This window comes from Apostichopus japonicus, chromosome 11 (genome assembly GCF_037975245.1).
Source record: "Apostichopus japonicus isolate 1M-3 chromosome 11, ASM3797524v1, whole genome shotgun sequence".
Classification (NCBI taxonomy): Eukaryota; Metazoa; Echinodermata; class Holothuroidea; order Aspidochirotida; family Stichopodidae; genus Apostichopus; species Apostichopus japonicus.
Genome location: NC_092571.1, coordinates 12,937,417 through 12,952,300, shown reverse-complemented (window position 1 = coordinate 12,952,300; position 14,884 = coordinate 12,937,417). Strand labels below are relative to the sequence as shown.

At 38.3% G+C, this 14,884-nt stretch overlaps 1 protein-coding gene across 1 annotated transcript in view; it reads left to right on the top strand.

Moving 5' to 3' along the window:
- Window positions 1-14,884, top strand: part of LOC139975688 (arylsulfatase J-like) — a 43,114-nt gene that overhangs the window by 26,956 nt on the left and 1,274 nt on the right. Inside the window, exons 3-8 of the mRNA XM_071983798.1 lie at window positions 6,189-6,375; window positions 8,432-8,616; window positions 9,791-9,998; window positions 10,805-11,060; window positions 12,694-12,872; window positions 13,123-14,884. The exon at window positions 13,123-14,884 is cut by the window's right edge and continues 1,274 nt beyond it. Of these exons, the coding sequence (XP_071839899.1) occupies window positions 6,189-6,375; window positions 8,432-8,616; window positions 9,791-9,998; window positions 10,805-11,060; window positions 12,694-12,872; window positions 13,123-13,412 (1,305 nt within the window). The 3' untranslated portion in view covers window positions 13,413-14,884. The remainder of the gene's footprint in view (window positions 1-6,188; window positions 6,376-8,431; window positions 8,617-9,790; window positions 9,999-10,804; window positions 11,061-12,693; window positions 12,873-13,122) is intronic.

The window sequence follows — 14,884 nt, the reverse complement described above, 5'->3', positions numbered from 1 at the left end:
TCATCGAAAAGTCTCCATAGTTGGTCTTAAAAAAGAAGCCAGGGGCATATAAAGGTTATTAAAAAATGGTCACAAAGTTTACACTGCTAACAAATAAATTGCTAAGGGTTTTCAAAAGCCTTTCCTGATCTGCTGCTGGTTTGGGATCATCAAATTATTCCAAGATATAGGTACTAGGGAAGGGATGGGAGTTGAGGGAGAGGGAAGAGGTATTCAATTAAAATCTTATAATGAGAAATGCTATGAAGTTGAATAAGTGTGTGCATGTGCAGCGACCATTAGTCTACTGTCTAGCACGTTAGGCGTCAATATACCGTTGACCTTTTAAAGTAGCTAGACTGTTTGAATTCAATTGACCAGTTTTGCCTTTCATGGCATTTCTTTGGGCAAAACAGAAGAAGTAAGCATTGTAGAATGTGATATATGTCTGCTTTCTGTGACCATAAAATATGTATACTTTAACGAATGCCCCGCCCCCAACCCAGGGAACAGTTGAAATCTCACATGTGGGAAATTAAACTCTAAAGACAGCTTTTCCATGTTTGATCAACTTCAAACACGTCAAAGCTATACCTCGCTCCTCGGCCATTTTGGATGTGACCATATTTAGTGCTGTATATGTTCTTAAAATGCAGAATCGATCTAAATTATACTAGTGTTTCGTGAGTCAGAGTAAACCAAAGAAAAACGAGTTGGAGCAGGTACCAAAGGGAACTAAAACCACCTTACCTAGAGTGGCTAATATACACGATTGGTAGTCAGACAGGCTTAAGTACGTAGCTCATTTTAACAACGTCTAAACCTAGACAGATTATTTTCCTGTTCGAAAGGTCACAGTTCAAATATAAAGTGGAAAAGTGGCAGGGTCTACCAAGGTCGTTGGTATATTGACCCTAACATATGTCTGGTTGTTTGATACCCTAGCCAGTATATAGTTATTTTCAATACGGTATATTTTGACATTTCGAGCAACTCCATGAGAGTATACCTTTTATACTAACATCAATTACCATGATGACTCGTGCATGCTAAAAAAAAAACAATTATAGTGCACCAATCCCCTTCACGGCTGGAAGTCATTACACGTACTACCTTCAGTTCCGATAGGAATGGATAATTTTACTCTTAACCTGCCAACGTTTCCGTGTGTTGACTGTAGCAACAGCTATAAACTGTTTATAGCTCCATGGTCATACAAACAGTTTCGTTTTTATTATGCTAACAGAAATATATCACAGCTGGGTTTTCAAAAGAGACTTCCCTGGATAGTGTATTCCCGGGTACCGCAGAGGATTCCATCCATAGATAAAATTATGTATCTTTAAAGACCAACTACGGAGGCAATTTTTTTTGGGGGGGGGGGGGATTTTCCATTAATTTAGGAGTTTACATACCCATAATCAACATGTGTAAAAAATAATCTTCGAAAACCTACTATAACCCATCAAAAAACGACCACGAAAATGGACATTTTGGGTAGTCACGTGACATGAACCTCTGGAATGTCTGAAAACAGTGATTGACCCAAAGGAGCCTCTGGTCACCGTGTGACGTCATTGTTTGTATACCGCGAAAATCAAACGCTGATATAGGCACTGTTTGTACACAGATAGCGATCAATTGTACTGTTTTTGACTTCCAATTTCGAGCGTTTGAAAAGCTGATAGCTTAAAACAAGAACACATGAAGGTTAACAACTAGTTTTAAGACAATTATAAGCAGAAATTTTAGTTAAATTGGTTATTTCATTAGCAAAATTTCCACTCAAATGGAAGCATCTTTTACATAGCGGAGCGTCAATAGGTCCGTACGGTACAATATACTGTAGAACATGCAAGCAGCTTGGCGATTCCGTAATACAATTTGATCGCAAGATACCGTAAACTGAACAAGAAGAATAGACCTAAAAGATGCCTCATGCGTGATATGTGACGGGAAAATGGCTTACGTTACTGTCAACGAACTACCAAAAAGACACTAAACATAATCGAACAACTACGAGAAGACGCTGACCCGAATCGACCAGGGTAGCATATACATGACTAAGCTTCAGCTGAACATAGTACTTACTCGTTTTAATATCCAAAACTACAAACACAGAAAAGTATCCTTTCAATAAACAAAATTTAGCAGTGAATATCCAAATCCACGTTTCTCGTTCAATCCTGGGCGAAATACTACCGTGACTCTGTGTAATTCCATAGAGTTAGGTCTAGTTGAAACAGGCCTTGACCAGTTACATCCCACAATTACAAGACAGTCACTAACGAAATAAAACGTCCGATCGCTACATAGAACCGTTTTTATTCAACTCCTTGGACCATGCAGATGCCGGAATAAACATAACGGACAATATAACACAATGTATCACGAACTCACGATACTGGAATACAACAAAGGAAATAGATAAATGCGATGAAATCCTATAGCATGACTATGTGAGCCATACATGTACTAACAATGCTACCCTATAGGCACGGTATATACACGGTCATCTCTTACGGTAAATATTATACTGTCAATTGCGTGATATAATGTTACATGCAAGGACGTCCAGAGCTTGTTTACGGTCAATTTAAATTAGTTATGTCCGGCCATGGTCCGACACAGCTATCGACAGAATATAACTTTCGCAGAATGAGACATTTGCAGCTTACACAGAGGCAGGTTCATGCATGTGGACTCATGGGCATGAGATACTCCGGGTGCTGAAAAATCTTTCCGCGTGGATCTCAAAAATTGATCCAAAGTCTGCGGCGTTTTACGTCGGTTCTTTTACTCGGAAATCTAAAAAAGCTGATGCTTTTGTTGGATGAGGTATAACTGCAACCTCCAACAACACAGAATTGTGGCATTTCGGGGGAAAGGAGTAATATCGTTGATGTTTTTGGCAGCTCAAGTATACAACTTTACACACTAAAAGTATTGTTGTGAGTGAGGTATACAAACAGTGACGTCACATGGTCACCTGATGTCTTCGGAATGTTTCAGGAATGTCTGAAACAGGTTTCAATAAAAGCTGACTTTTCTTCCCATTTTTCACGTATTTAACGTCCGAAATTGGTAAAGTTAATTACAGCAATGTAATTGGAGTGAGTTAAGGATTACATACATGCAAAATGGTGGGATTTTATGTTCATCGAAAAGTCTCCATAGTTGGTCTTAAAAAAGAAGCCAGGGGCATATAAAGGTTATTAAAAAATGGTCACAAAGTTTACACTGCTAACAAATAAATTGCTAAGGGTTTTCAAAAGCCTTTCCTGATCTGCTGCTGGTTTGGGATCATCAAATTATTCCAAGATATAGGTACTAGGGAAGGGATGGGAGTTGAGGGAGAGGGAAGAGGTATTCAATTAAAATCTTATAATGAGAAATGCTATGAAGTTGAATAAGTGTGTGCATGTGCAGCGACCATTAGTCTACTGTCTAGCACGTTAGGCGTCAATATACCGTTGACCTTTTAAAGTAGCTAGACTGTTTGAATTCAATTGACCAGTTTTGCCTTTCATGGCATTTCTTTGGGCAAAACAGAAGAAGTAAGCATTGTAGAATGTGATATATGTCTGCTTTCTGTGACCATAAAATATGTATACTTTAACGAATGCCCCGCCCCCAACCCAGGGAACAGTTGAAATCTCACATGTGGGAAATTAAACTCTAAAGACAGCTTTTCCATGTTTGATCAACTTCAAACACGTCAAAGCTATACCTCGCTCCTCGGCCATTTTGGATGTGACCATATTTAGTGCTGTATATGTTCTTAAAATGCAGAATCGATCTAAATTATACTAGTGTTTCGTGAGTCAGAGTAAACCAAAGAAAAACGAGTTGGAGCAGGTACCAAAGGGAACTAAAACCACCTTACCTAGAGTGGCTAATATACACGATTGGTAGTCAGACAGGCTTAAGTACGTAGCTCATTTTAACAACGTCTAAACCTAGACAGATTATTTTCCTGTTCGAAAGGTCACAGTTCAAATATAAAGTGGAAAAGTGGCAGGGTCTACCAAGGTCGTTGGTATATTGACCCTAACATATGTCTGGTTGTTTGATACCCTAGCCAGTATATAGTTATTTTCAATACGGTATATTTTGACATTTCGAGCAACTCCATGAGAGTATACCTTTTATACTAACATCAATTACCATGATGACTCGTGCATGCTAAAAAAAAAACAATTATAGTGCACCAATCCCCTTCACGGCTGGAAGTCATTACACGTACTACCTTCAGTTCCGATAGGAATGGATAATTTTACTCTTAACCTGCCAACGTTTCCGTGTGTTGACTGTAGCAACAGATATGGCCGCGTAACCATAGTTGATAGTCTCTTTATATAGGTTAGGTGCAAAAGATGGAGAATATGTATGTATGTATTTTAGATCCTCCTGCAAGCATAAACTCGCGAAGAAGCCTCATTGGCTTATCAAAGTCGCAAGCTGACTGAAGTCAGTCTCTTACATTCATATTTAACGTCCATGATTATGAAATGTCAATTGTCAACAACTCTGTAACTGGACGATTAACATTAATATTGGAGTGACTCGAACCGGGGACCTTATGATTGGAAGGCACAGGCGTTAACCAATGAGTTACTCCTTGTAATATTTGTATATTGTATATTGAATATTGAATGGTGTATTTTAGTTTGTTCCATACCAATCTTACTTTGAGTTTCTCTCCACCATCAATGAACAAAATAAGTCTGAATCAACATCTACAAAAATCGAAAAGAAACTATTCCTGAACAGTTTTAGTTAAACCAATTCTAGCAGACAGGCCGGTTCGTATCCAGGAATTCTGAGTTGTATAAGGGCAACATCAGTTTAAGTAGGGTTACAATGCTCTTCTTCTTCTGTAACGTGTGAAATTTTGTACAAATGAGGTGTCACAGATTGGTAAGGGGCACAGCTCATGAAGGAGCTAGAGGCACCCTTCTAATACCCCGGCCTGGGAACGGGTGTGCCCACATACCATCAGTCAGTTTAGCTCCTCAGAACATGAGATATTTTTTGGCCTCAAGTAACACATGTTGGCACTGAATTACGAGTGACAATCAATTGTAACATACATGATTGATCGTTGGTTTCCTTGAAGATTTCTAATGCATATACTGAATGAACAATCCTGCATGAGCAGCATACCTGGCATTCTGCACTTTCTAAAAGTTAAATTTTCCCACAGCCTTGCATGAATTAATAATGCTGATATATATATCCGTCAACTAACAAGTTTCCCTGACGACCACTTTGAAGGCAGTACACTGAACGGCTGACTTGAAGTTCATCGATATAACCCTCATAGCAAGTTAAAAGTACGTTGCCAAAATTCCTTAAAGTACATTCCTAAAAGATTAAAAGGATTCGAACCCCCATAATCCAAATTAAACCAATGCGTATAGTTTTGGAAGGGAAAGTGCCTTTTTTTATTGGACGTAGATTTGTCAAGTTTGCCTGCGGTACATGCCTGTGACCGGTGAAGGTTTCTATAACATAGTTTGTGACAACACGGATGACATCGTAGGATCTTTATCCCGTTTTTTATTGGTGTAGTACAATTCGCCACTTTCACCCACAATAACTCAGATATACTTTTTAAGAAAAGTCACCAGGAAATAACCTGGGCACGAAAACCAAACTACTGAGCGACTGATCCGCTCTCAACCCCAGTCCCCTTGCATCGGGACTGTGACTGTGTGATCATCGTCGGGTGTGTATCACCATTCCCCTCGATAAGGAACAGATACTACACATGATCTTAGCCAGAGGCCGAGAAGCGATAACGCAGGTACGATAGGCTCACCCCATCTGTCAATCCTTATCACGCCCTCTATATAAAGTTTGGAAAATCTGCATGGGGAAAAAGTCTAGAAACAGTTCCAGTTCGAAAAAGTCTAGAAACAGTTCCAGTTCCCATCGATACCGGTTTTCGATTATTGTACGATCCACATTACCTGGATAATTAACAAACAGTATGCTTGTGAATGCTATTGTGATGTTAATGAGTTTCTGCATGTTAGCTATTGCAATGTCTGTTATCGTTACCCGCCCTTACATCGCGTAATCGGTATCGTACAAGTCCATGCTTACTGAAACACACCGATTCGCATTTGGAGATGTGTCTACATTCAATGTTAGATGTTCACAAGAAACATCCTGATCCTTCTTCCTTTTTTTCTTCTTATTAGATCCGAATGGGAACACAGCATGCTAAGTTTTGTCCCGGTGAAACCCTTTGTCTACCCTTAAACGAGAAGCTGCTACCGGAACAACTTAAGGAGTTAGGATATGCTACTCACGCAGTAGGTAAATGGCACCTTGGTATGTCTAGGAAGGCCTGTCTTCCAACACAGAGAGGATTTGATAGTTTCTTTGGTGAGTACCATCTATTATATCTTAGATACATTCCTTTCTCTTTTTCGGTATATATGCCTAATTCTGGTCATATCGTACAGATAAATGGTACAGTGTGACGTGACTTCTGTGACATTTTTGACATCTGCGCCCTGTGTGTTTCGTGTGTCCTCCCATTGACACATAGGATATATGACATATATTGATCATTTGCGACCTCTGTGTCGTTTATACGCCCTATTTGACCTCTGTGTCGTCCGATACTGATGCGACCTCTGTATCATATATGTCCTCTGTGATATCCCTGGCTAATGAGAACGGTGACATCGAGGAAGTCTGTGTCATCCCAGCTTGAGCTCTTGTGACATCTATAAAGTATGAGCTCTCTACGTCTTCCATTTTACCTGTGTCATGTTGGCTTGACCACTCTACCGGCCTATTTTGCACATTGCCTATAATTTATTATCCATAGCTTTAGTGATATCATAGCCTGATGTGGTTCTATGTTGGCGTTTCTTTTTTCAACCAACGCCTTTCGCTTTTTTTTTTTTTTTTGACGACACATGTAGAAACTTGTTTGAGAACACCTGTGACCTAGTTCCAACTTTTATGAATCTTTGAAAGCCGTTTCAAACACGAGGCTAACAATGTTTACATGGAATTCCTTGTTCATCTCGAACTGTGACCTTTGTTTTGTTCCGGGATATATATATGAAACTGAGGACGCCTTATATGTACGAGCTTTTCCATTGGTCAATGAAAGACATACAATGCGTATTTGTAATCACATTTACGTATACAGATGATGTTATACCAAAAATAGGAAATGAACAGGATACGCGCACCTGTTACTCTAAGAAACTATATCTTTGATTTGGTATGTCTATATCTAAGTAAGTATGTCCGGCCCACATGAGAATTAATTAGGTCGTCTTTGATATCCCGGACATTGTACACGGTAACTATCAATTTATCCTCGATCATTGACAATGTCTATACATCTCGTTTGATGTTTATCTATATGCTATATATACTAGTGTGCTTGCATACAAAGGGTAGCCCCGAAAGGGAAGCGATAAACAGAGGGAACAACATAAAGGCTTATCTGTTCTTCAGATGTATAATGATAATCGCACAGAGTTATGTTTGAGGAGTTAACTGTACTTTGTTTATTCAGAGTAATATGATAGGTCAGAATTGTACAGACGAGAAGCATATGTGAAGTGATTTGCAAATGGAGCTCAATGATTTTCATTCAAAAAGGGGGAGGGACTGAGGAGTTGAATTAAACTTAAAAATCCGGACGACCATAAACCTGTATGTTGTAAAGACGAGATAAAGAGGAGCCTGGGGGGGGGGGGGGGGGAGAGGAAGATGCTCCAAAATTTGTTTGAAAAGAAAACGAAACGAAGGCACATTCTAAATTTCAGAGTAATGTTTCTTTCACTCATGTATATTCATTTCTAAAATCGCGAAGAGAGAGAGAGAGAGAAAGCGAGAGAAAGAAACATCTGAAATTGTTGCGTGCTTTTTCATCATGAAACGAAAATTATTCAGGGATAATGAACGTAACTCATTGACGTGTGTATCTTCGCCTCTCTGTCGTATACAGGAAATATCATGGAATATTATAGAATATCTGCTAATATATTTGCTTTATGTATTTCTTGTTTCCTCTTTTTCTATACGGAAACACGTTAGGAACTGCTGGCCATTTTTCTCATGAAAGAACTTTTTAAGAATCCGACACACAATGGGGTGGGGGAGGGGGAGTGGGGAGTTTAGTTGAACTTTAAAATCCCGTCGACAATAACCTGTATATTGTATAGACAGGATAACGAGTAGCCGGGGAAAGGGAAGAGTGAGGGGAGGGGGACGTAATGGGTAGGATGCTGCATAATTTGTTAAAATTGTAAAAATGAATGGGGTTACATTCCAACTTTCAGAGTAATTTATTGAATCAAATTATTGAGCATCTTCGCCTCTCCATCTTATAGAGGAAATATCATTATGTAGGTTATAGAATATCCGTTTACATATTTGCTTTATATATTTCTTGTTTTCTCCTTTTCTACAGGAATCGTTTTAGGAACTGCTGATCATTTTACCCATGAAAGGACTTTTAAAGTACTCGACAGACAGTTCCATGGAAATGCCTTTTATGAAAACGAGAATGCAACGTCAATATATAAAAGTAACTTCTGCACCCAGGTATATGTACAACGAGCCGTCCAGATAATCAAAAAGCACGATAAAAAGAAAGTGAGTACGACAGTTAAAACAAAGAATAGTTTTCCTGTTGAGGATGAAAAATGGCCTCTGGTCAGTGACAACTCCACTTGAGGATTCGGTGGTGGGGTTGATTGGGGGAGGGGGAGGGGGGGGGAGTGGACTAGTCTTGAGGTTCATTGGACATGTGACTTTGATAACGTATCACACATTCAAATACTCGAACGGTTTTCGTGAAGAAGTTACATTTAATAAGCACTTCTTTAATCTTACTGTTTCAACCAAAGGGCTAATTTTGTTTAACAAATTTGAAGAAGGAGACTTTTCTTTAACCACGAAAAGGGGCATTTCTAATTTATAAAAAATGGGAAACTTTTGAGGTTTTGCACAAAGATATGAAGATGGGTGTCATTGTAATAGTACCTCGCTCCAGCTACTCCGCGCCTGTCGTTGATTTAATCGGAAAAGCGAACGTTCTTTTCAATTTTTAGACCTGTATTTCAATATTTCGAATGAAATATGAGTTATCAAGCAACCGTTATGGGATTGAAAACCAAATTCAACACAATAGGTTCCTTTAAATACCGTACATATTTAACAGCACTGTCGTCATTTCTCGTCTCTGAATTCTGTATCGTAAAAAAGCTTAGAATTGAAATAGAAAATGAACTCGTCCCTAATTAATTTCGTTTTTGATAAACTTAACTATGTTGATGTTTGAGCTTAACAAGTTTAATCACATCTTGAGAATTCTGGATTAATCTTCTAAATGCCCTCAAAATTGCCGAATAAACATACGCAAACACACATCCATAATTTGTATTTGTTTTTAAATTGAACCGTTAGTTGAGGTTTCTAGAGAACAAAACATGTATGGCGCCATCTATTATTCGCGCAAAGGGAAACTTTGATAATAGATGTCGCTATGTACATATTGGTCTCAACTTTCGGCTCCCTGTCGTCTAAAGTTAACAAGTTGTGGTTTTTTGTATAAACCTATTGGAGGTAAAGTAGAGCAAACACCCCCCCCCCCCCCCAACAAAAAGAAAATGATAAGAATAAAGAATAATAGTAACAATTAACTTAATCGTAGATTACTTTCACGAATATAAAATGTTAAACAATAAATTAATTCATGCATATCAATAACCTTGCCCCCCCAAAAAATGGCTATTTTTTCCTTTTTCTTTTTTTTTCTCTTTCATAGCCGCTGTTTCTTTATGTTCCGTTCCAAATGGTCCACCAACCAGACAGCGTTCCAGCTAAGTTTAGACACATGTACAAGCACATTGAAAATCTTCAGAGAAGACATTACGCAGGGAGAGTTGCTGCACTTGATGAAGCTGTGAAAAACATAACGAGAGCACTGCGCGTTAGAGGCCTTTTCAAAAACTCCGTCATTATATTTTCAACCGGTATGCATGTTAAATTAACCACCTCATAGGAGGGTTAGGGTTCGGTCTTTACAATATGCCTACGGTTTCGTAGAGACTCGCGCGATACCTAACTGGACGTAACGTCGTATAGTGATCACATGCATGGTTAACGTATTCAACTGTGGATGGGCGTGGGTCAAGTAGTTCAGCCTTTGTGCACAGGCTCCATCTTGGGTGACTACAGTGTATTTAAAATAAGCTATTTTATCCGATATATGACGTGAGCATGTTCAAACGGATAAATCTGATGAAGAATAAGTATACACATGCATGTGTGCCTAAGCCATCTTCTCTTTGAAGTAGAACAGGGTTTGAATAAATACATACGGAACGAATCCGCAGTGACAAAAAGATACATATTTTGTGAACAATTATATAGGTATGTTTTGAGATATTGTATCAAATTCATATTTCTGATATAATTTTTCAAAGTTTTCTGAACAATGAATGGAATTAAAAGCAACTTAAGTGTTGACTTACCTGAGGGCAAGTTTGGAATACAGCTCAGCCAAGAAATATAAACCCCTAAATGATTTTGATGGTGGATCGCAGTACTGGTAAACCAGTACTGCGATCTTAGTTAAAGGGGGTTTCTAAAGCCGACATTACAAAAAAAAAGGAATGTGCAATGAGACTTTAACTCCATATCACGCCGTGAATGATACTAAGTTTTGGTATTTGCACAATGCACGTAACAAGTTTTGCACTTTGCACGTTACCCTGTAAACATAGATCTTATAAGTTAGTAATATGTGCCTTTTGTTTTACCTTTTCATTACCCCTAGATAACGGCGGAGCTATTGAATCCTCTGCGAGTAACTGGCCTCTTCGAGGTTCTAAGGGTACATTATGGGAAGGCGGTATTCGAGCCGTTGGATTTGTACACAGCGAGCTGTTTCCTACTTTCGTCCGTGGAACGATCAATACCGAATTATTTCACGTCACCGATTGGTTTCCTACGTTGGTCAAGGGTGTTGCCCATGGCAATCTTAGCAACATAGATTCCAAACTTGATGGATACAACATCTGGGATAGCATACGGTAATATATAATCTTTAAAAGATGACTTTAGGCAGATTTTTAGTCTTGATATATCATAGTTCAAGATAGTATAAGGAGCTAGTATAATGTTTCTTTATAGTTATTACAAGTTTCATGATATCATGCTTTATATAAAGCAGGGGTTCCCTAACTGGGGTGCATGAACCCCCAGGGGGTGCGTGAGTCCATCCCAGGGGGTTCGTGGACGTTTCTGTAAGTCAAAACTTGAGTACTTTTTGTTGAACTAAAATCTGATATATCATATAATTTAGTCATGTACAAAAGTCGTACCTATCGACAAACTCTTTTCGCGTTCCATACGCATATGTTGCCATAGTAGTAACCGTACCGTGCATTATTCATAACAATATTACACTATGAACTTGATCTTTTACGAAGCCACTGTTATGCGTGTATTGTAGTATAATAATGACTCAGATCGTGTCTCGAAAAGTTGGGAGTTCGTGGACAACTCTGACATCCACAAGGGGTTCGTGGGGTGATAAAGTTAGGGAAACCCTGCTTTAAAGTCTCTGGAATGCCCAGGTAAGGTCAAGCATACGTCGACATCTCATTGCAGCCTAAATGTTAACGTTAATCCATTGTTTTAATATATTTATAATCTCTCACCACTCATCTAAAACTTGGTTTTCATATCAAGAACGGAGAACTCTTGCATGGATGGCATTCAACACCAAATGTTTGTCCTCGACTAGTTGACAAACTTAAAAAACCTACAAACGAAGGCCGTAAAAATCTTATGTTTTGCAATTAAGGTTTGTATTACATCTGAGGAACTTGCATCACGGTGTGCGTGTTAGTCTTAACAGTCCAGCCAATTTATTTGATGACCCAAATATGTTTAAAGGGTCACGTCTCAAACAATTGATTGATAAAAACGATTCATTTGACATGTATTAAAACATAATGTGTTAACGGTTAGTCGGTTACCATAGCAAGCATTTCTAATTGAAATCTTAAAGAGGACACAATCCTAATCATCGCCTTTAGCTTATATGACAGTGATCTTTCTGTAGAAGTTTGAGAGATATCGTACTTTAAAAGTCGTGTCTGGGGGCTATCAGTTTTGTAAATGAGTGATGTCTTACTGCCACTTAGCTCTGAAACAATATTCACTCTTTCTCTCTATAGTTTTATTTTCATAATTTTCAAGGAAGAATTTTAGCCAGTGTTGATCCTGAAACCAGTGCCATATTGGGTCATTGAACCTGCTTCTATATTTTGAATTCAGCAGTTGTAAAACCCATCTTAATTACCGAAAAATGAACGTTGTTATAAATGAAGAAAGACGTACAAAATTGAAGCACATTATTTGCTCGATGATGTCATATTTAGACTTGATCAAGTCTTCCAAACGGAATTGTATTTTTTTCAAGCTGTTTAATGGAATATGTATCACATATAACATAGACCAATAATGATGTTTGGGTTTGTGTCTCCTTTAATGAAGATAACGTGGCCAAACATAACGGTAACGTAAGTGAAATATGCAAAATACAGACAACATTCGGATTTCTCATCTTTGTCGATTCATTCAAATATTGAAGAAAACATTATTCATAATCATCCTAAAAAAAAAGGAATTTTGTTTCTTGATTTCATTGCCATGTAGGTCTTTCAAACCTTCTCCACGAAAGATGATTCTACACGAGATAAACAGAAAGAGAGATGGAGTTAATTGGACGAGGAAAGAGAGAGCCGAATGGGGAAATCTAAATAAATTGCCTTTCAATGCAACTATTCGAGCTGCTTTGCGCGACGGCAAATGGAAACTTATTACTGGAAAAGCAGGTAGGGGCGTCATGGGTGAAATAATATTTGTTTGTATTACTTTCTCTTTATAGAAACTTTTTGGATATCAAATTTGTTATTCTTGGGTTCCGTCATCGGGTCTCGTTGTATGCAATAGTTTCAGTTTCAAAATCTATAGCAATTTCTCAGAGTGTCACTTTCAGAATTGATACTTTTGTAATTTTTTAAGATATTTGTTTACTCACCCATGTTTTTGTTTTCTTTCCCCCTTTGTTTTTATTTACTGTAGGTAACCACAACAGACCCGTTCCTTTAGAGTCTCATGTCATTCGGAGAAAGAGGCCTCGTGGGGAGCATCGTGGCGCCATAAGACTCTATGACATCAGTCAAGATCCGGGAGAAAAACATAATGTAGCCCTTGAAAACAAAAGGAAGGTTAAAAAGATGTTACAAAAATTAAGGCAATATCAGAAAGAAGCGAAGAAAGCCCTGGAAGGTCAACTCGACGAGCGGAGTGACCCCAGTCTCCACGGAGGGGCTTGGATGCCGTGGCTGGACGATGACGTTTCACTTAATTAACATACATTTGAATGTTACGTCATCGATTCCTAAATACTGATATTGCTCGAATCGTGACTGATAGTTAAAAAGCAAGGGATTTATATATATGAAACTCGGCTGTTGTTGAATATTTTAGGTTCGCCATGTTTTGTTCTTTACACGGGAGTGGTGATGGGGTGGGGGTGGAGGGATGGAAGGGGTGGGCGGTGTGGGCGTTGATCTCGTGTCTTAACAAAATCGCTCAAGTGACTTTCTCTTTTAGGTTTTTTCTTGTATTCTTGTATTGTCGAATGATTGCTAAATCTGGAAAAAACATACTCGGGCCCTCAAGTGACTATAGGCAGTATTGTTTTTGTGTAGTTTGCTGTAATAGGGTGTACTGTTGAGCGTCATTCTTTCCTAGTAAATCCATGATAAATACATGATGTGTACAAGGAGAGACATAAACGCCAAGTTGCGACGACAACCAGTCATTTAATTGACCCTCTTGGTACTAATTCATCATTTCATTTCTGAATTTTGTTTTGAGGGAGGGTCTTTACCACTGGAACCTTTAAATGTGGGTAGAACACAAAACTTTAGATATAATTTTAATATATGATTTGATTAAATTATATTTAAACACTCCTCTATAGTTTTTTTTTCATCGAATGAATGTGAGTGAATGTTAATAATTAACGTGATTCCAATCGAAACATATCAAGCCATACAGTTTTCATGTTTAAGTTCAATTCAATGTAAAATGAAAATTGGAAAATAAGAATAACCATTTACTCCTATTGATGTAAAATCAAATTAGACTATTGCAAAACTCATGATCTAATTTTTTTAATGGGAATTTACTGTGAAATACGTTCCACAATGTTATCAAAAGTAACAAAAGGCTAAGCAACTTTTCGATCAATCAATTAAATATTTCCCTTGAATTCGGAAAAAAAGCCTAATTCGTATAGGCCTACATACATTTCAAATTCAGAATCATATGTAAAAGTAAGTGGGTCTCACGTTTGGATCCTAGCAGGATCTTCAGAGACTGAATGACAATTAACAGTAACAGAAGGGATAAATACAATCACAGATTACAGGCAGGTTAATAAACAGGGTGAGAACAAAAGAGATAGATGATAAGAGGATTAGTAGACAAGTAATGGAGAGAAGAATGAAACCAATAGGGGCAAGAGCAGAGGTAGGAGACAAACAGTAGAGGGAGGAGAGGATTAAGGGAAGAGGGTAGGGATTAAACTGCAGAAGGACAAAGACAGAAAAGTGTGGAGAAAAAAGTGGAAGCGAGCTACGAGAAGAGATGGTGACTAAGGGAAACGAGGTGGAGTTGGAGAGTGGGGGGGGGGCAGAAGAAAGGATATATAGTCATGTGCTTCCTGAATGTTGAGCCCATGAGGTTGAATGGTGCGAAGTCGTTGCATCCACAGTCTCTCTCTACTGATTCGTACTAGGTCACCTAAGGATTCAATCTTCCATCTCCCCTTGTT